A 21,378-nucleotide genomic window follows, 5' to 3' on the forward strand; every position below is an offset into this window, starting at 1 on the left:
ACTCCCCGCTTCTCTGGTACTTCTGGTGCTCCCAGTTTTATAACTGAGGAAGCTCTTCAGCGAAGCAGTCAGTGGTTAGCGTTTACCCCCTGTGGGAAGAGAAGTTTGCAGCTTGTGTTCGGCTTTGAGCAAGGGGCTCTTTTCCCAGGGCATTAACCCAGCAGCACTGATGTACCACAGCATCGAGGCACCAGGCGGAAACTGATAGAAAAACCCATCTTTGCCCCTCTGAGAGACATGGGGAGCAGGACAAACGCAGCGGGTCCTCGCCAGGATGCGGTGTTAGACCAAATGGCATCCCTCGCTGCGGGATAGCCAGCTGAAGGCAGGCGCCTTCCCGGAGGGCAACAACAGGGCAGACAAGGCCCAGCCATGGCAGAGCCCCATGGCTCTGGGCGGACCGAGGGCTGGCTCTGCAGCACCCAGCCCTGTGCCCTGCCAAGCTCGCAGCCCCAGCTCCCGCTACGTTTCTCTCCCTGAATTCACAATGAATGAGCACAGCCCCAGGAGCTGCCCATGCCTCCCGTTGCCTGCAGGCTGAGCTCATGTTTGAGCCCAGGGGAGCCGCGGCGGGACCACCAGCTGGGCTGCCGAGGCAGTGGCGGTGTTAGGAAAATCTCATTTGGTGACATTTTCGTGACAGCAGGATGCCTGGGCCTGGTTCCCCACAGCCGCCTGCCCCTTGTCCCGCTGCATCTGGCACCTCCTCCGGCTCGTCCCGCCCCGGCAGTGCTGCTCGCCTGCAAACTTTGCAGGAAGTGCCTGAGCTGAGCCAAGCTGTGCCGGGCTGAGCCGAGCCAAACCGCGCACGGCCGGCCTTTCGGGACCTGGGTTTTGTGTGCCAGAGACCGGGTGCAGAGGGGGTGAGAAAAGCGTTGCTCTGGCCTGGCTGCTCGGCTGTAGGTCCTGCTGGGGGGATCCCTGGGGGCTGAGCCTCGGCTCCGGGGCCCTGTGGGGTGTGGGGTAATGGGGGCTTGGTGCTGCTGGAGCAAGGACAGCCCGGGGTGAGTGTTTGCGTGTGTGTGCACGTGCACACGTGCGTGTATGTGCACGTGTGCGTACCCGTGTGCCTGTGCACAAGGGTGCCTGCCTGTGTCCTGTACATGCTCCTGAGGCTGCGTTTGTGGTCTCCGAGCCTCTCCCGCCTGACCAGTTCAGAGCTGCCCTCTGGTTCCTTCACCATCAATAACTTAACAAAGCTATAGCAGATGGTCTTTTTGCTTACGCATATCTGTAAGAGAGCTGTGTATGTGTTGTGTTCAGCCTTTTTGTAAGAAATACCTTTTTACTAAAGCAGTAGTTTCCATTTACCTGTTCTGCTCTTCCAGGGAGCCGGCTGTGATGCCTCCCCTCAGGCTGTGCCTTGGGAACATCAGTGCTGCCATGTCCCACAGGTTAATAGTAAAAAGCACTGCTCCTCAGGGTGTGGCTGGGGCATTAGCTTGCTTCTCCTGGCCTTGGATGTTAAAGCTGTTACAAGTTTTTTGTAGTTCTGCATCACTCATTCAAAAGAAACTTCTATTTGCCTATTCCATCCATGGCAGGGCTTAAAAAGAACTCCTGATAGTCATACCATAAACTAGTCTAATTGCCAAGCTCAGGAGGAGTTGCAAAAGATAAAGGAAGTGGAAAGGGCAGGAAATGGGGGACTTGGAAGTATGTGACTACTGGTATAAAAACCAGTGTGGTGCCTCTGCTCATCTTTGCGTTACCAGTGTGCTATGATGATAGTGGCTGATTTTGAAAGTCCTAGGTGGATGAAGGCTTCTTCACACTAAGGCGACAGAGGAATAATTGATTTGTTAATTAATACATGTCATACCTCTGCTCCTTTAGGTCTAAATCCTTCTTAGCATGCACTATATGATACTGACTTTTCCCCTTTCTCTTTGTTTGTGGAGGGTGCTGTGAGGGGAGGAAACAAGGACTAGCTGGTAACTAGCCGGCCATGGCTTCATGCCCAGTTTGCTGCATTAGAGCATCCCTGTGGAGGCAAATCTGCAAGAGCTCCAATCCTGCTACAGAGTCCAGTGCTCCTGTGCCACGGACACGCCTTTTCTAACCCCCCCTTGGCCCTGCCACATTTGCTCTGCTGCCCTTTGCCCATATTCATCGATGCTCACTTTTATCCCGTTGGCACCCGGTTTCACAACTGGGTTCGATGAAGACTCATCGCAGCCTGTGAGCAGCCTCTGGGCTCTGCTCCTGGCTCAGCTCTCCCTGCCCCGGTTTCCACCTCCACTTGTAAAGCTTCCCATTTAGGCACTTTGAAATCCGCATAAGGCATAGGCATTTACATTTATGTCTTTTAAAGTTGATATTGCTATTTATTCTGATGGTGGGTAATTGCTCCATTCCCTGCTGGGATGTCAGCTGCAAAAACTCAGAGGGTTTCCCTTGGAGGAGAAGCCTCCATGGCATCCATCACCCTGCATTTTTGTGCTCTCTGCCCACAGAGCTTTCAGTAACACACGTGTAATCTCTCCTGCCTTCTTGCTGTGGTTATAAACTGTTTCCAGCCGCGCTGGGTTGGGGCAGGAGGCCTTCATCTTGCACTTATGTTCTCTTTCAGAGCCATCTTTCCTCCTCCTCCTAGTCCCGGCTGCCTCGTGGTGCTGCCGGTGCCTGCCTGCCTGGCAAGTCAGAGCATGTCCGGACCCCGTGGACGAGACACAGAAGATGGCAGAGCTGCTGGGGCTTGGGGACGAGTGCAGGGAGGGGGCTTCGGGGGCTTCTGCAGTTGCTGGCTCCTGCCTTGCAGACAACAGGCTGAACCTGGATGTTTATCCTGACGGCTGCCGCCGGTTCCTTCAGCTGTTCAAGGGGCGAAGGGGAGAGGTGGTCCAGGTGGAGTTCCTCCGGCTCAGCAGCAATGATCGCCTCCTTGGCACCACGCTGGGCATCCTTCCTCATCTGAAGCACCTGAAATCCTTGGTGCTCAAAGGTAAATTCCTGGGCCAGTCAGCATTCAACTTTTCTAGGCTCAGCTATTTTTTTTATCATTCTCTCCACATCTACAGGACAAACTACCCTTGGAACTGTTTTGTTCTAGTGCTGCTTACTACAGCTTTGGCTTTTAGCCTTGCTCAGAGCTGCATGCAGATTTCAACAAGGTACGGTTTCTAGACTCTTATTTCCTTCCTTTGTTTCTACAGCTGCCTGGAGACCGGTTTTTAGAGTCTGTTTGGGTTGATGCTACAACATTTTCTGTAGCCATCCTCTAGAAGAGGAGTGTTTTTTGCACAGTTATGCAAGGAGAGGGGCATTGAAAGGTGTTGGATTTTTTGGTAAATGTTCAACCCCTCTTTTATTTTTGGGAATATAATGAGCTGTCTTTGCTGTGTTTCCATCTGAATCGATCCTAGCTTAATACTTGCTTAGTGTCAGTGAGTGTAGGTTTAGCAGAGTTCAAGACAGACCAGAAGAGGCTGTTCAACAATTTATCAAAAGTATGACTCAGGGCATGTACGTAATTTGGCAAGCTGTAATAACCTATAAATAATATAGTAGTAACCTATAAATATGAGATCATTCTTTGACTTTCTCATCTCTTTATTGTAGGAGGATCTCAATACAAATGGTATAATTTCTGTATTGACTGAATGATTTACTCTTTGGGAGGTGGAATTTTAAAAAGAAATGAGAGAAAAAAGGGGATGTTGTTGCCAGAATTCAGGGTTCTAGTTGAAAACTGAAAAGGCTGAGGTTTGTTTCTATATCTGCCACAGATTTCTCATGTGAATAATTTAATTTGTCTCTTCCCCCTTTAGTAAGGTGAGGATAATGGCAATACCTTTTATCAGGCTTGTTTTGTGAGATGTACACACACCCTGAGCATCCTGAAGTGCAATAAAATAGTTCACTAAGATTTTATTATGTACAAAGTGCAATATGTCTGTTAGTTTGATTGTTCTCATTTCTCAACATTATGCAGCATAAAAAGTATTTGGTGCCCTCTGCTGTATCCGTATACAAATAGACAACGGGAGGGAGAGTAGGAAACGATGAAGAAATGGAGAGTTTTGGAAGTTTCCTTTTGTTTGCTTGACTTAATTTCTGTGGCTGCAGTCCTTCTCCAGTTTGAGTGTCACAGGCTGGGGTAATGGCTTGGGTCCTTCCCTCTCTGCATTGTCTAGCCTACACAATACTGAACTACCTGCCTTTTTTTCCACATTTTCACTGCTTTCCTCATGTCTGCTCTCCAGCCTTGCAAGGGCAGATCTCAGTCCTCAGGGCTGTTTGTCCCTTAACAGCACAGGCACAGTTCAGAGAGCGAGGAATGTCTCCTTAGTCCATGAAGCATTGTGCATTGGCCACTGGTGCTGGTGGGGAAGAGGTGGGGAGGGAGAGTGGGAGGCTTGGAGGGATATGGGCCACCCTGCTGAAGGGTGGTAGATGTGTGGAGTGGCCTGGCTCTTTCTGAGCTTCAACTCCAGATGTGTTTAGCAGAGCTCTATGGTTGACTGTGGCACCTTTTGATTTCTTAACAGGTCTTCACCATTATACCCCTTTCACTGACCAGGAAACTGAGGCAAGGAGCAGAAAACCCACTTCTCTCTGAGTAGTTTGTAATCAGTGCTGCTCATTGTGATCAGTAACTCCCTGTCTTCTGGGTCTCTGTGCTAAGGAGTCTCATGTGAGGCTAGTGAGGTAACCCTGCAGCATATTGACCTCTTTCTCCACTTTCCTCCACATCCAGGTGGCCATGCCAGGGATGAGTTTGGTTCATGTCAGCATGGGTCCTTGACAAACTTGCCAACAAACATTGGGAACCTGAGGTGTCTCACCCACCTGGATCTCAGCTTCAACAATCTCTCCACCTTGCCCAGCTGCATCCTCCACCTCCCCAGCCTCCGTGTGCTCCTGGTGAGCCACAACAGCCTGGTGGCACTCCCTGAGGACTTCGGCTCTCTGAGCAAGCTGACTTTCTTCTCTGCTATGAAAAATCAGCTGAAGGACTTACCTCAGAGCATTGGGGAACTGGCAGTTCTGCAGGACCTGTATCTCTCAGAAAATGCTTTGGAATTCCTCCCTGAAGAAGTTGGGAATCTGCACAACTGCACAGAGCTGGATCTCTCTGGGAATCGCTTATCGAGCATCCCGGACTCCTTAGGTAAGTATTTCTAGGGGAAAAGAAGGACATGGGCTTGCTAAGCTTTTGATACAGTCTAGGACCCCTGAGGCCCTTGGTCTCTGTCCCCAGAGTCGTTAGCACAAACCATCTGTTACGTTAGAGTCAAATGGGATAGATATCCAGAAGAAACATGCTTGGTTCAGTCAGCCCTTTTGAGCATTAATGACTCTCTGGACCACGCTTTCTGCTTCTGTGGATCATCAAAACTACTAAGATTTCAATACACTTTACAATAGCAGAGGATTTGGCCTGGCTGGTTTTGGGTAGCGCCCAGGACTGGAAACAGAAGAGTTGGGGTTTAATGGGATGCAAATCTGGGCTTGAAATGGGGCTGTCCAGCGCGGACCAGTCCACAGAACTGGGCTCTGACTTCTGCTGCCCATCTTCCTGACTCCTGCATCACTTTGTGCCTGGGGTTGTCATTGATGCTGTTACAGAAGCATCTTACATCCGTGCTCATAGCTGGGTGCTGAAAAGCAGAGGACAGAGGAGGCTGTGTTGCCTCTCAGCTAATTCCCTACGCCCCTTTATTTTGTGAGCTAAAGAGATGTTGGGCTCTTATGCTTTTCCCTTATTGTGTGTGTGTGTGTGTACACGTGATGAGGAGAGCGGTGGGGGGGGCTGTTAGAGCTGATGTGCAATGCAATTAACAGCATGGATGGGGGGGCACTTCTTGTTCTAACCTGCAGCCAATTTGAAGTCTCTGCGGCGACTGCATCTCCACAGCAATCTCCTGGTGACAGTCCCTGCCTCGCTTGCCAGCCTGCCCAACTTGTCCAGACTTGATCTGCAGAACAATTGCCTCCGTGCTGTCCCCCCTGAGATCCAGACCTTGCCATTCGTGCACCTCCGAGGCAATCCCTTAGGAGAAACTGAGCCATCCCCGCAGGCCGGTAATTGCAAGGGTTCTGCTGCTGTGGGTTCTGCCCAGCTGTTCCCTCACTCAGCCCAGCATGGCAAGGATGGATTTGGATTAGACAAGACAAGCAGGGGGGAATCAGATCAGTATTTATTTGTCTGGAATAATTATTAGATTGTAAGGATACAGACAGTATGATTTCTGTTTTTACAAGTCCAAGCCTGGTCTGAAGGGCCCAGTGGTCCCTGGAATTGGGCTTGCTAGGAAAGGTCTTACAGTGGAAATGAAAATGGAATTCACAGGAGACAGACCAGGAGAGGCCCCTAAAGGGGTCCAGCCTTTTTAGCAGAGGTGAGCACCAGTTCTTGAACTTGCTGCATAGCCCTAAGTCTGTGGTGGCTCATGATGATAGAAGCCCAGAGGGCAATAGGAGGTCATTCTGCTGTATAGTTACCTCCTGCTTTCTTGTGGTTCCCAGGCTGCAGAGGAGCAGGTCTTTGTCCAAGATGAAGGTGACGAATGAGCAGGAATCTGTGCAGGGTTTCCCAATGGTGCCAGTGTTCACAAGAGCAAGCGCTGATTCCTAGGAGTGGGCCCAAGCAATCAAACATGGCCCTGAGAGCTGCAGGAGTGGTAGATTAAAATATTTTCTAATTCCCCCTTTTTCTGAGTTTTCCTGGGGGAGAGTCAGCATTTCCAGTACGTCTTGGGACCTCTAGACCTCTTCCCATTCTCCTGCTGCTGCTTGATCTGAAGCCCGCTGCAGTGTGAGCAGGGTTCCGCTAGCCGCTTCTGTCAGTTTAGGAATAAGTCAAAACTGAAATGCAGGTTCAGCCTTTCTTGTCTACCTGGTTTTAAGTAACCTCTGTTACCTCCTCCTGTCCAAACCTTTTTGTTGCTGCAGATGAATCCAGTGCCAGAGGGCTACGAAAACTGTTCCTTGCATCAGGAGAGGACAGGTAAGCCTCTGTTATTAAGAATTTATATTACAGTGGTGTAACAAGGTCCCAAACAAGATTGGTGCATGGTTGGTATTGCATGTGTGTATAGGAGCTTATGGCCTCAGTAGGCCAGTCAAACAGAAGGTAGGAGATTCTTCTGTTGATTTTTGGAGGGCTGAAGTCATTGCATGGTGTCATATATTCATGTATTTCTTCTGGAAGCTTTTCTGTCACCTCTGAAGGCTGCAAAGTGGTTCTGGCCTGTGGCATCCATTTCTACTTTCCACCGGGGGCTGCCTCTGACCCTCTGCGGATCTACTTCCGAACCCTTGCACCAGACCCTCAGTGGGTAAAGCTGAGACACCATGATGTCCTGCTAAGTGGAGTCCTGGAGCTGCAGCCTCATGGGGTCAAATTCCAGCAGGTGAGGACACGTCCAGACCACCTCCTGATCAATCTGCCTCTGCAGTAGCTTGTCAGAGTCTTCTGAGAGAGTCTTTTGGGACTTTTGAGACAGGTGCCTCCATAACTGCTGCTTTTAATATCTGCAGAACTGCCTTTCAAAGAAGCCCTGCCGCAAGGAATCATAGATACATAGAATGGTTAGAGTTGGAAGGGACCTTGAAGATCATCTAGTTCCAACTCCCCTGCCATAGGTAGGGACACCTCCCACTAGACCAGGCTGCTCAAAGCCCCATCCAACCTGGCCTTGAACACTTCCAGGGATGGGGCGTCCACGACTTCTCTGGGCAACCTGTTCCAGTGTCTCACCACCCTCACAGTAAAGAATTTCTTCCTAATGTCTAATCTAAATCTCCCCTCTTTCAGCTTAAAACCATTACCCCTCATCCTATCACTATGCTCCCTCATAAAGTCCCTCCCCAGCTTTCCTGCAGGCCCCCTTTAGGTACTGTAAGGCCACTATAAAGTCTCCCTTCTCTTCTCCAGGCTGAACAACCCCAGCTGTCTCAGCCTGTCTTCATAGGAGACATAGGAGAAGTGGCAGCTTCTCTGGCACTATGCTGGTCTGGCTTCTTTGCCTTCCCCATTGTTCCTGCTTGAGCTGAGCTATAACCTTCCTCACTCACAACCCTCCTGTGCCAGAGGATAAGTGCTGTTCCAGGATTTGGCCTTAGCCTGCAACAAGAATGGTTTGCATCCTTCTCTAAAAGTCTAACTGTGTGGTTTTCGTTCAAGCTGGTGAGTACTTACACCACCAGCCCCATCATGGCTGACAGCAACTCACTTCAAAAGTTGCTTTGCCCTTTCTGCTCACAGGCTGATGAACTTTTTCTGCTGTAACACTACATAGCAGACCCAACATCTCCTGTCACCTACCTGGAGGCTGCAAGACAGAGCAGGTTCCTATCTCTGCCTCCACTCTCTTTATACAGGCTGTGCTTTGCCCTCCCCCTTCTTGTCTGCGAAGGAAGGCACAGAGCAGAGCTAGGTCTGGTTTTATCCTTTGTATTGATGTCTCACGGGAATGCTTTTTTGCCAGGAGGTGCAGATCAGGATGCCATATGCCTCCCCTCAAACCCTTCACCAGCGTGAAGTGGTAGTTCGGACCTTCAGTGGGCAGAGCTGGAGTGATCTGAGAACAAGAGTGGAGCAGAAGAGAAAATCAAAGGTAAGCAGATTGGAATGACCAGTGACATACATTGTTCCTGTTCCCCTCTTTGGTTTTGCCCAGCCAAGAGTGAGCCCATTGGAAACATCTCATGAGCAGTGTTTTGACCAGCTGCTATAAAATGGCAGCTCCAGGTTTCCTCTCTCATGGAGGTGTGTCTCCGGAGGGTGATGCGTTGCAGCCTGCCATGCTTCATCCCTGTTCTAGTGCTTTCATCTGCTTGGCTGTTACTGGCACTTACTTTCCTGCCTTTATTGTATTATGTTATATGCCTATATGTTTTCTCTTCTATGAGAGGTGCTATGCTGGACCTTGTTCTCACCAACAAGGAGGGGCTGGTGGGGAATGTGAAACTCAGGGGTAGCCTTGGCTGCAGTGACTGTGTGATGGTGGAGCTCAAGATCTTTAGCACAGCGAGGAGGGCGCACAGAAAGCTCACTGCCCTGGACTTCAGGAGAGCAGACTTTGGCCTCTTCGAGGTTCTGCTTGGTAGAGTACTGTGGGATAAAGACCTGGAAGGAAGAGGGCCTGAGAAAGCTCTCTGATATTCAAGGACCATCTCCTCTAAGCTCAGGAATGATGCCTTCCAGCAAAGAGGAAGTTGGGCAAAAATGCCAGGAGGCCTGCATGGATGAACAAGGAGCTCCTGGAGAAACTCACTCAAAAAGGAAGCCTACAGAGGGAAGCAAGGACAGGTAGCCTGGGAGGAATACAGAGAAATTGTCCGAGCAGCCAGGGATTACGTTAGGAAAGCTAAAGCCCTGATAGAATTAAATCTGGCCAGGGAGGTCAAGGGCAACAAGAAAAACTTCTATAAGTATGTCAATGATAAAAGGAGGACTACGGAAGATGTGGGCCCTCTCCAGAAGGAAACAGGAGACCTGGTTACCCGGGATATGGAGAAGGCTGAGATACTCAATGACTTTTTTGCCTCGGTCTTCACCAGCAAGTCTTCCTGCAGACTGGAAAAGGGGAAATCATAACCTCCATTTTTAAAAAGGGAAAAAGGAAGACCCAGGGAACTACAGGCCAGTCAGTCTCACCTCTGTGCCTGGGAAGATCACGGAGCAGATCCTTCTGGAAACTCTGCTAAAGCACATGGAAAATAAGGAGGTGAATGGTGAAAGCCAGCATGGCTTCACTAAGGGCAAATTGCGCCTGACAAATCTGGTGGCCTTCTACGATGGCATTACAGCACTGGTAGATGAGGGGAGAGAAACTGACATCATCTACCTGGACTTGTGCAAAGCATTTGACACTGTCATGCATGACATCCTGGTCTCTAAATTGGAGAGACACAGATTTGACAGATGGACAACTCGTTGGATAAGGATGGATGGTGGATTGGTTGGATGGCAGCACTCAAAGAGTCCAAGTGGTGACCAGTGACAAGTGGCGTTCCTCAGGGGTCAATACTGGCACTGGTGCTGTTTAACATCTTTGTCAGAGACGTGGACCGTGGGATTGAGTGCACCCTCAGCAAGTTTGCCCATGACACCAAGCTGTGCAGAGCAGTCGACACACTGGAGGGAAGGGATGCCATCCAGAGGGACCTGGAGAGGCTTGAGAGGTGGGCCCGTGTGAACCCTGTGTGAAGTTTAACAAGGCCAAGTGCAAGGTCCTGCACCTGGGTTGGGACAATCCCAAACACAAATACAGACTGGGCAGAGAATAGATTGAGAGCAGCCCTGAGGAGAAGGACTTGAGGGTATTGGTTGATGAGAAGCTCAACATGATCCGGCAATGTGTGCTTGAAGCCCAGAAAGCCAACTGTATCCTGGGCTTCTTCAGAAGAAGCGTGGCCAGCTGGTCGAGGGAGGTGATTCTGCCCCTCTTCTCCGCTCTCGTGAGACCCCACCTGGAGTACTGTGTCCAGCTTTGGGGCTCCCAACATAAGAAGGACATGGACCTGTTGAAGCAAGTCCAGAGCAGGGCCATGAAAATGATCAGGGGGCTGGATGGAACACCTCTCCTATGAAGACAGGCTCAGAGAGTTCAGAGTTCAGAGGCACTCAGCTCAAGCTGTATTAAACCAACTCTGTGACAGAACCTAGGGTCTGAACTTTTTTCCTACTGTCGGAGGCTAAGACTGGATCCAGCCACAGCTAGGCTCATCTCTGAGAGGTTGTTTACAAAGTAAGGAGGTCCAGTCTAAACCTCGCAACTCAAGAGGGGAGGGTCCTCCCGTACTCATCAACAGTTGTTCAGCCTGGAGAAGAGAAGGCTCTGGGGAGACCTTATAATGGCCTTCCAGTACCTGAAAGGGACCTATAGGAGAGATGAGGAGGGACTCTTTATCAGTGAGTGTAGTGATAGGACAAGGGATAATGGTTTTAAACTGAAAAAGGGCAGATTTAGATTAGATATTAGGAAGAAGTTCTTTGCTGTGAGGGTAGTGAGACACTGTAACAGGTTGCCCAGAGAAGTTGTGGATGCCCCATCCCTGGAAGTGTTCAAGGGCAGGTTGATGGGGCTTTGAGCAATCTGGTCTAGTGGGGGGTTGGAACTAGATGATCTTCAAGGTTCTTTCCAACTCTAACCATGCTATGACTCTATGATTCTTCCTTGTCTCCTGTTACAGAAGCACGTGGCTCACTGTAGTGTCCTTCACTTCTCCTGGTTCCTCGTTGTGTCTCGACTTGTGCAAAATGAATGCAAAGTGCCAACAGAGGGGACATTGCTCTTTTCCAGTGTGGATCCAAACATCAAAGTGACCTTTCCTCCTGGAGTCACTGAAGAGACTCGCAGTGTCAAGCTGCAGGTATGCACACTCTAAAAACCAAGCTTTGGTAAGCCCTAATGCAGCTGTTGTCCCATACCAAGTAGGGGAGCCGAATGTGAGATGTCCACCCTAGGGTAATTCGTGTCTGACATGGATGCTTCATGGACTGACCCATCTCAGATCACCGTCTGTCTTTTCTTCCCTGCCTGCAAAAAGGGTTGTGCTCCAAGCTACCCTGTGTGGGAAAGGGATCTCCTCACAGCTCTGCCAGTGGTTTGTCCTGTAGGTCAGCAGGTCACTGCTGTGAAGGGAACACAAGGAGATTTTGCTTCTTGTTCCCTTGAAAAACATACTGAGCCTGGCAGAACAGCTCAGTGAGCGAGACTGGGGGGAGGGGGGATTATTTATGAAGATTTAATTTTAAAGTTACCCCACTAAAATGAATTGTTCTGTAGAGTAGCTAGATAGTGCTAAATGCTCTTGTAATACCTTGGTCTGTCCCAGCTCGCCAGACTGACACCAGTATTATAGCAGACTTTAGACAAAGTTCACTGTGCTTCCATTTCTCACCAGGCCCTGAGCCAAGAGCAGCATTTGACTGCTTTGTGCTGGGGTAAACTGAGTGAGCGATACGGGAATTTGGGTTCCTGACTGCTTCGCTCATCGTGATGTCTTCCACGTCCAGGTGCTGCCGGTCTCTGCAGAAGAGATGGAGGAAATCACGGCCGATGCAGGGTGCAGAGCCAGTCCCCTGCTCTGCCTCTCCCAGGACTCCCTGATGGATTTTCTCAGGCCGGTGAGAATTCAGCTGCCCCTCCCGCCTGGGGTCACAGGTCAGTTTATTCCCAAAATTGGCACAGAGAAATTCCATATATGGAAAACCACAAATGGAAATCTGGGAATTTTATTTGCTCTCCTGTAACTAATAAAGCTTGCTGCTTCTCCTGCAGGAATAGCAAGGTGTGTCTGCTGAGTGAGTGAGTGGTGGTGCAGGGTTGTGGGAGATGAAGGTAATTCAGATCCAGCAGGCCAGCGCTGGGTTTCACAGACCAGCAGCACGAGCTGGGAGAATGGCCTTGGCAGATGGATTTCTCTGCCAAATTGCATGTGTATTTAGACTGCTGGGTTTGGTGTAATGGGTTGGAGGGGCACTCCTGCCAACTGAGGAGATGTTTTGTAAAAGGACTTTGATTCATGATTGGGAATAGCTTGAAGCAGATAATGAATGTGCTGCCTCCAGGGGTCTGCCTTCTCTTTTACTTCCTTGCTCATGAATCAGGTGCTTAGCCAGTGCAGTTTTAAGTGTACGATCATACACTAAGCCATCTCCCACTCTGAATACTGCTATAAACAGCCTCAGCCTTGCCAGAGATTCTTCTGTTTGCATGCTGACTACCCTTTGTCTCCTAATGCCTATTTTTTTTGACCTTTCCTTGGCTCTCTTGTGAAGAAGTAAAATCTTTTTGCGTGCAGCTTGGCCTTCATTGTAACACTACCTGGTATTTTTATGTCTGAAGTGCATCAGGATTGAAAAGTCTGTGGGATGTGTGTTTAGAAAGAGATATAACTTAATTAATAACCCTAGATAATTTGTGATGGGAATTATCTGTCAGGGACAGATGGGAATCTGTTGCTGGAAATCAACACACTATCAGTTTAAGTTTCTATATTCTGCCAGAATATCCTGGAAGCTTTGGGGTAGCCTCATCCTTTTATTGCTGCTCTTCTTTGACCAAAGTTCAGTCCCGGATGCTGAAGAGAAGGCTCAGAGTCTTAATTTGGGGCTTTTAAAAAGAGGATCACCCAAAACTGTGGCTGGGTTTGTAAAGCCATGAGTAAAGGCTTCTGCTGCATATAGCATTGCTTGATCATTGTTGTCTTTAGGGCTAAATTTGGATCGGTCAAGGCTGCATCTTCTCCATGGCGACCTGGAGGGCCAAACCTGGGATGACATTACCAGTCAGGTGGTGCTGGAATTCACCCATCTTTATGCAGTGTTTGAAGTCACCCACTTCTCCTGGTAAGTGCAGGATTCGTCCTGAGGATAAGATGGGATGTTCCTCTGCCTTGCTCTTCCCACACTCTGACCAGGGGTCATACCATTAACCCTACCTGTTCCCTTTTCCCTTTGCAAGTCAGGCCCAGCTTAGCACTTCGTCTCTACCCATCATTTTTTACCGTCTCATGGGTGTGACACTGGCTTCTTTTCCTAGGCAGGATCCTTCCTTTTTCTTAATTCCTTGTCTGCCAGGTACTGGCTGTGGTACACCACCAAGACCTACATTGGAGGCATTGCCAAGAAAGTCTATGAGCGGCTGCGTATGTACCAGGTGAACTTCATTGCTCTGCAGAGGAAGAAGGACCCCGAGCAAGTCCTGCTACAGTGTGTCCCCAAGCACAAGGTCTGACCTGCGTTGCATTGCACTGCTCCTGAGCTTCCTGGGCCTCTCTTCTAGGGTGTAAGGGCAGCAGTGCACCACATGGTCCTGTTCACTGCTTCTAAGTCATTGCTGGTGTATGCTATTACCACACTGTGGTGGTAGCGTGATACGGGCTCACTGGGAGCTGGGGAAAGAAGGAAAACTCATTCTATGCAGCGGTGGATGCCGTGCAGTGATTTCCACCCCGGCGAACCTTGAGGACAGGGCTGCTACAAAGGCTGAGCCACAGTAACCGGCCATGTGCATGCTATTAACATCCGGCAAACATGAGGCAAAAGATGTTGGCTTAAACTTCAGTCAAAGGTATTAAAGTTGTCTGACATGGGCAAAGTTGTCTGACACAGGCGAGTAGCGTGGGCAGCAGCACTGCTTTGGTTTCAGCTGGAGTGGTTAGAAATGGTACTTTTCCCAATGTTCCTTGCTGTTTACAGTTCAAGCAGTGGAACAGAACATATGAGCCCTCCTTAATCTGCTCCAATGCAACATCAGGTTAGTTTATGCCATTAGTTTGAGCTAATCTGGCTAACTTTGTACGGACGGAGATGGAAAGAAGATGGGAAGTGCTCACGCATTCTCGTCTGCTGCCTCTGCCCTGGGGATATCAGCCCTCAGCAGTGTTGCTTCAGATGTTAGCAAAGTTAAGTGTGCATCTGTGTTTGTAGAGTGCGTGCTTTGACAGACAGTGCAGCTCAGTGCGGTGAGGGTTATTTTATCCGCCTTGGCAGAACTGGGCTGCGTATCCAATTCTGCATTATCCTCTGGTCTTGTTGCTCTCTTTTTCTTTATTTGTTCTCCTGTATTGAAATGACCTGTGGGTATAAAGGTCTGTAAGGGTTCTTTATATCTTGTGTACTGGGCTAAAATTGTTTCCAAAGGAGGCAGCAATGGCACTCACAGTGAGACTGGGGTTTGGGGGTGTCTGTATTCCTGCCAGGGATGGTCATGGGGTGAGAGAGAAGGTTTGCTGTTACAAATAGGAAGAAGAATAGACACCTTAGCTCTAGGCTGATTCTTGCACTGCCTCTGAGACCCCAGGTCTGACAGTGTGATCACTGCCAAAATTAGCTTTCTGATGTCCTCAGCTGTGTGATATTGTAGCATGTGGCTTTTTGCAGAGAAAATGTCTTTTAATAGCACACTGTGAGGGGGATAAGGTAGCAAGTAAATCCCTCTCTAATTTGAAGATTACGGACCTGTTAAAAAGACAGAAACATTGCTGAAAATGCTTTTTTAATGGCAGCTTTGGGATGGCTTGTCTTTGTTAGTCCACAGAGGCTTTTCTGCTTTTTACTTGGGAAGAGAAATAGGGAAACCACAAAACTCAGAGCACCACTTCCTTGTCTGTAGTCAGTGTACCTCGATAGGACATGGGTCGGGGGACAGACGTGCTTCAGACCAAACGTGGGTCCTGTGTTGTCATCCTTGTCAGGTTGACCCAGTGCTGAAGAAGCTGCAGGACCGCTATCGAGGACCTGAGCCATCTGACATGGTGGAGATGTTTGAGGGAGAGCAATTTTTTGCAGCTTTCGAACGAGGCATCAGCATCGATATGGGTATGGTAATACTGGGCTCCTTTCTGCTCCTACCTCTTGTGCTGCTCTGCTCCTAGGCATGTCTCTGCTGGGGGCTGTACTCCTCCATGGCATTCCTCTCTGTCTCCAGCTTGCCCACGACTCACAGCAGCCAGCCCGTGGACATTGAGCTTGTCGTGTTCTCTGATCACCCAACTTTTGTGTCTACTTTTCCTTATTAAAATGCTGTTTGCAGGCTTTAATTTTCTCTCATGCTCTTGTAGCCTGCAGAGGGCAATAGCTGGGTTTGTTTAATTGATGAGTGATCTGCTTCTGCAGCCAGCTATGCCCTTTTCCTGGCATCTTAGACACCACACTGGAATGGCCATGGTGATCAAATTAATGTTGCCCATTTCTGAGAGAACACGTATAAAGATTTTTTTTTGGAGAAGGTATTTCTGAAATAATCAGAGCAAAGAATTCCCCCTAATGGAGCCATTAGAAGAGAAGGAAAGAGGGATCAGGACAAAACTCAAACTAATTTTTTATGCCCCAATTTGTCTGGACCTGTTAAAGTTGCAAACTGAGCCATTTTCTGCAAAACCTGAATGCACAGCTCGGTTTCATTGGTGTAAATTAAGCGCAGCTCTGTGAAGAATAATAAAATGCACTGGTCTTTCAGTGGAGTTCATGAGGCCAGAGTCTGTCCCTCTGTTCTGATTCTGGACTCTAACTTAATTTCTAGATAATTACGTACATGAATGTTGCACCTGATTACATTTTTTTCCCTTTAGCTCTATTCCTATTTCTGCACTCATTGCAGAAATGGTGAAGAGATAGGTGACCTATTTTTGTGCATTACAGGATGCTATTGCAGCTGATTCTACCCTCGAAGGGGTAGAATGGACCAAGCATGGGAGGGAAGTGCCAAGGATGGACTTGACTCCATGAATGTTTTACCCTTCCTTGCCTTCCATTCTTGAACTTGATCTCCACCTTGTGGCCATTCTCCTTTTTCACCTGTAGGACCTGCTTTCTCCACAGCCAGCTTTCCATGTCACCCAGCGAGGAAGGGAAGTTAAAATTCTTTCAGGCATGAGTAGAAGGAGTAGATAGTAGCATGGAGACTGCTAGCGGATGATGGGCAGTTGGCCAGGCTTGAAAAGCTGCACACTTTTCTGCACGAGTTGAGTGTTTGCTGCTTCTCTGCACAGATCGCCCTGACTGCGTGGATGGACGTCTCTCGTTTATTTTTTACTCCCACTTGAAGAACATGAAGGAAATCTATGTGACTTCCCCTGTAGACAGGAAAGGCCAAGCTGTAAAAGGCCAGGTGAGCAACCAGTTACGCTGACATTTTATTTCCTCCTTCATCATCATCATTGCTTTTACAAGGCTCCTCATAATAATCTCTGAATGCTGGGCAGGACTCTTTTCCTCCCCTCTTTCCCTTGGCTTTGCATTTTAGTGACTAAACCCTGAATAAACAAGAAGAGTAGTCTGGAAGGATCACTCATCACTTAGCTCTCTGACTTAACATTCCTGCCATTAACTCTTGGGGTGTTGGCAGTGAGTCCAGCCTTTATGGCAGAACCTCAGTGCTCCTCCCAGTTGCACTTAATTGGGAGGCCATATTTATGGACTGAGGATAGGTGAGAAATGCTGAATGCATTCTTTCCCAGACAGAAGAGACATGATGCAAACAGGCTTGGCCACTGTGATTGAATCTGAGCCTCACTGCATGCTTTCTGTTTGTAAAGGTCTCTTTCTATCGAGGGGCAATCCCTGAGAGCATCCCTGAAGATGCCAGCAGGAGGAGGAAAGGACCAGACTCCCTCTGGCTCGCTACTCTGCCCATCAAATTGCCTGTGAGTTGTTTTGTCTCCTACAAGAAAATTAATCTCAATGGGGCAAGAGCACGGCCTTCCTGCTCAGCTAATTTTGTCTTCCCGCATGAGAACGGATGCAATGAATGACTTGCAAGAGGGGGGTGCTCAACCATGTTATGGTGGAGATTTCCCACTCCCTGTGAGCTCTTCTGAAAGGAGAAACATGAATAACTGGGAGTGGTCTCTATCTCTCCTGCTTGTCTTGCCTGTCAAGCACAGGCTTGTTGGATGGGTGCTCAGGGAAGGTGGATCCTATGTATGAATGAGGGATGTAGAACAGGAGGAAGCTCACTGTAATTAAGGGAAGTGTCTGTTTTGTTTATAAATTTCTCAGTCATGCAGCTGACACAGCAGGAAGAAATAAAGGTCTTGGATGAGGTAGGTAGGATGGATTTGAACACAGGCCTTGAGTATAAATATTCTGGTGTGAGCCACTGGCCTTTAAAGGCTAGGCTGTATGTCACAGTGAGAAATGCAACTTTTGCTTATGGAATTTAATTGATTTTTGAGAAGCTTAAAACAATAAATACCTTTTTGGATGAATGCTTCCCTTCAGATCATGCACCATGATCTCACATCCCTGTCTGACACATGCAACCTCAAATACAAATCTAGATGAAGTGCTCTCTTACATCTGAGGCGAGTATGCTTTGGGGAGATGGTTCATTGAAAAATGATCTGTAAAGACAGGAACGGAAAATTTCAGTGTGAGGTATGACTGTGAACACTATGATTTGGTAGTTTTCAGAGGCAGTGAGCATTGCTGGTCATTGCCAGTGTGAGTGCTCCTTGCTTCTGACAGCCTGACTCTTCAGCCCCACAGTTTTCCTTCCTCCCCGCTAGGAGGAAGGAAACTTTGTTGTGGAGACTGAGTAGCCAGACACTGTCCTCTACAGAAACAATTTGTTCAGCACGTTCTCTCTCTTCTCTGTGACACAGCGATTGAAACCCCGCTGGGGTGAGAACCCCGGTCCCCTGAATGGCTTCTCTTTCCCTCCCTTGAACCTGGGCAACGCCGAGACTGGCTACCTGACACAGGCAAACCTGCTGAGCATTGCCAGGCGCGTGGGAGCTGACTGGCAGACCATCGGCCTGAACCTGGGCTTGACCTATCAGCAGATTGAGCGCATAGGATACAATAACAGGTAAGATAGGATACCGTGATCAACAGTGATGTATTATATCCATCTGTCTGTCTGTCTATCTGTCTGTCTGTCTGTCTATCTGCCTGTCTGTCTATCTGCAGTGTAATAGCATAAATTAATGCTCGGCTGGTTGAAAGTTTTCCCACTGGAATTGTTTCACCGGATAAGACATGGGTTAACTAATGGTTCTTCTCAAAACGTTACCTTTTTTAATGGAAAAACTGATTATTTTCTCTTGCCATTATAAGACAGAGCTTTATGTTTGAAAAACAAAATTGAGAAATAACAAACCTGATGAGCTTTGTAGTTCAGATGAGTCACATTCCTTTTTTGTTCTGTCATCTGGATTCCTGGCCAGACTCCATCCCTGACAATGAGCAGTGGTCTATGGCATTAATTGTGAATATCATCTTTATTCAAAAAGAGCTTGTGGTATGTCATGGGATATGCAGTCTGACCAAAAAGCCAGAGCAGTAGGAGAGAATGAGACTTGTTATGACCAAACTACTGTTCCTGTGATGAATTTACATTCAAAAGCAGAATGCTTTAATTTGGTATTTCCATTAGGAAAACAATTTCTAGAGAGATTTTAGTGCAAGAACTGCAACTCCTGTATGATGGGTAGGAAAAAGGCAGGCCCACTGAGTGCTTTGTGTGTCTGGGTGGCTTCTTTGGGGCTCCAGTCATGGGCTAGGACTCAGGTAAGGCCTGCTTGGGTTGCCAGTCAGGAGAGTGCGTTGGTTACTTCTGTGCTTCTCCTTTTCTTCAGAGAGGACCTTGATAAGCAGATCCTGGACATGCTTTTCTCATGGGCTCAGCAAAACTCGGAGGATCCTGACTGTGTGAGCAAGTTGATTACAGCCATGAAAGAGAGTGGCCGCCAGGACATTGCTGATGAGGTTGAAACCATCATTGAGCTGGGACGGCAGAAATACAGGGAGTCCATCCGCAGAGTGGGCTTGGAGCAGGAGAGCAGCACTGAGGACTCTGCGATAGCCATGATGTAGCACCTAGCACAAAGAACTGGCTTTTTTTCTGGGGTCCCTCTGCGTATCTGGAATGACAATGTCTTGGGGCAGCTCCCACCTCAAGGGTCAGCGTCTTCCTGAGGAGCTGGATGTTGATTTACTTGCGAGCAGACTACTGAGCTCTCTTGGGTTTATGCTTACTTCTGCCAATCCCAGGCAGTTTAGAGTGCATGATTGAGCCTTTTCTGTACTTCCACTTCTTGACTTTGAGCTCTAGATTTCAGAAACATGGAGAAATTCAGAGACTGAAGTGTCTGTCAGTTGAGCAGTGGCTAAAGTAGCCTTTAATGAATTAATACTCATGTTATGTATATTTATTTATAACTTATTCCCAAAACTGTGTTCTGCTGGAAACATTGGGTGTGAGCATTTGGGTCTGTTTGTGCTCCAGTGCTTGATGGGAAAGTGGAAGTGCAGCTGTGTTATGAAGGTCTGTGATGGGTTTGGGACTGTTCAGCTATTTATGTTAATGATGTGTTTTGCTCACATGAAAACGTGAACTGTATTCCACATGAAAATATTTTCTATTTTCTGCCAAATCTCTTCCAGTTTCCTCAAGCCCAAAACAAAACCTAAGTATTTGTGGGGAAAAGAAAAGAAACTAATTTCTAGCAAAATTGCTCTTATTTTTTGGCTTTGCTCCAAAAGTTATTTTGGAACAAATAACATTTCACATTATGCCTAAGCTGCTACACCTGTCAGGCTTTTTAGATGAGACCTACATGCTGCCAGTCTTCGACAGATTTCCAGTTTTATTTTACAAATATGTAAAAATCCATAACCCTGCTGGTCTGGGAGAGACTCTAATTTAAGTCAAAGTAAAATTTCCCTTGCAGTTTCAAAGGGATATTCCTCACATCCTCCCAGTGAAGTATGCCCATGTAGCAGTGAAGGTGTGACCCCTCATGAAACTTGGTGAAAAGCGTGACTTAAATTTGCATTTTAAAAACTGGTCTGACCAGCTGTGAAATGGGCACTGTTGTGCATTGGCATGAACTGTGCTGAGCTAACCTCCCAGTTTTGCAGTCTGAACATCTTGTATAAGACTGGAAGCGTTTACTGCTTTTTAACTGCTCAGCCACTGACTTCTGAGATGCCCTTCTCTTCCTGTTCCCCATCTCAACTACTGACCCACTAATGACAGTGGGAAATTTCGTGCAAGCTTTTTGAAAGGCTACTGTCATCTGTGTAAATTCAGCTCTTTCAAGACAGCTTTGGATTCAGCATATCCCAGCCTCTGAGCAATATTTAAAGGGCTGTTCTCAGTCTGAAAAATAGAAGTCTGTATAAAAATGCCAGGTTGCAACACCCAAAGTCAACCTGGAGCTGCAGGTCTGAGAAATCCTGGTGTTTTCTTCCCCCTGTGGAGAATCATCGATGGTTTCCCTGATGCTGTGTTTCACACCTGCCATCAGTACTATTGAAAGAGAGGCATAAAATAGTTCTGCCTTTTTTTTTTTTTCTTTTGAGGCCATTCTAACATCTTAGGCCACAGAGTGATTAGTATCCAGTCCAGAGCACTGGACAAGGACTCGTAGACTTGAGTTGTTGCCTTGGGCCTAAGGCCTTCCTCAGATCTGATTTCTTCGGCCATGCTGCCCCTCCAGTCTCATGTTCGGTTCAAATCAGCAGTTCTCTTTTGAATGTATGTTTTCTCTGGTAGTCTGTGTCATATGTTTTTGTCTGTAATTTTGATGTATACTGATGAGGTATTTGTTCTTTCCTCCAGTTTTGGAGAGATGCATTTGGGCATATTGCTCTCACTGGAAATAAAATAAGCACTTAACTGTTTCACAGCATGGTCTGACAATCCATTAATGCCTCAAGGTGTTAGAGCCACGTCCCTTAAACCTGCTGGCAGAAAGACACAGGTGAGCTTGTCCATGCTGCACAGAAATGGGAGAAGAGCTCGTGTTTGGGTATTCCTGGCTGCAAAGCGCAGGACAGTTAATGGCATCCCTGTAGCTTGGCTTTGCTGCAGCGGGGCTAAGCCGGGAAACACAACATTTGGGCATGGGTTTGACTAGCTGAGCATATGACTAGGGCTCAGGTGAAGCAGGTCTAGGGAGCAACAAGGC

The 21,378-nt window shown here is 47.9% G+C and overlaps 1 protein-coding gene across 2 annotated transcripts; it reads left to right on the plus strand.

The window, feature by feature from the left end:
* The first annotated feature begins 747 nt into the window (after positions 1-747).
* On the plus strand, positions 748-21,044 carry PIDD1 (p53-induced death domain protein 1). 2 transcript variants are annotated; one of them, XM_063334162.1, is made up of 16 exons: positions 748-863; positions 2,573-2,944; positions 4,700-5,113; positions 5,824-6,027; positions 6,898-6,952; positions 7,157-7,358; positions 8,436-8,564; positions 11,146-11,325; positions 11,972-12,119; positions 13,171-13,306; positions 13,538-13,688; positions 15,157-15,280; positions 16,453-16,571; positions 16,999-17,106; positions 18,067-18,272; positions 19,042-21,044. In XM_063334162.1, exons 2-16 carry the CDS (start codon positions 2,680-2,682, stop codon positions 19,277-19,279), a joined length of 2,679 nt encoding a protein of 892 aa, XP_063190232.1. In that variant the 5' UTR covers positions 748-863; positions 2,573-2,679; the 3' UTR covers positions 19,280-21,044. The 2 variants fall into 2 exon arrangements, with proteins under 2 accessions (XP_063190232.1, XP_063190233.1); XM_063334163.1 differs by lacking the exon at positions 748-863 and having other exon boundaries at positions 2,513-2,944.
* Positions 21,045-21,378: the final 334 nt, after the last annotated feature.

The sequence above is a fragment of the Chroicocephalus ridibundus genome, chromosome 4, assembly GCF_963924245.1.
Source record: "Chroicocephalus ridibundus chromosome 4, bChrRid1.1, whole genome shotgun sequence".
NCBI lineage: Eukaryota > Metazoa > Chordata > Aves > Charadriiformes > Laridae > Chroicocephalus > Chroicocephalus ridibundus.

Excerpts from the sequence above, each read along its gene's own strand:
- PIDD1 (XM_063334162.1), top strand. The coding sequence starts at position 2,680 with ATGGCAGAGCTGCTGGGGCTTGGGGACGAGTGCAGGGAGGGGGCTTCG. Across the intron at positions 2,945-4,699 it reads GAAATCCTTGGTGCTCAAAG|GTGGCCATGCCAGGGATGAG; the intron begins GTAAATTCCTGG and ends CTCCACATCCAG. Across the intron at positions 18,273-19,041 it reads CGCATAGGATACAATAACAG|AGAGGACCTTGATAAGCAGA; the intron begins GTAAGATAGGAT and ends CCTTTTCTTCAG.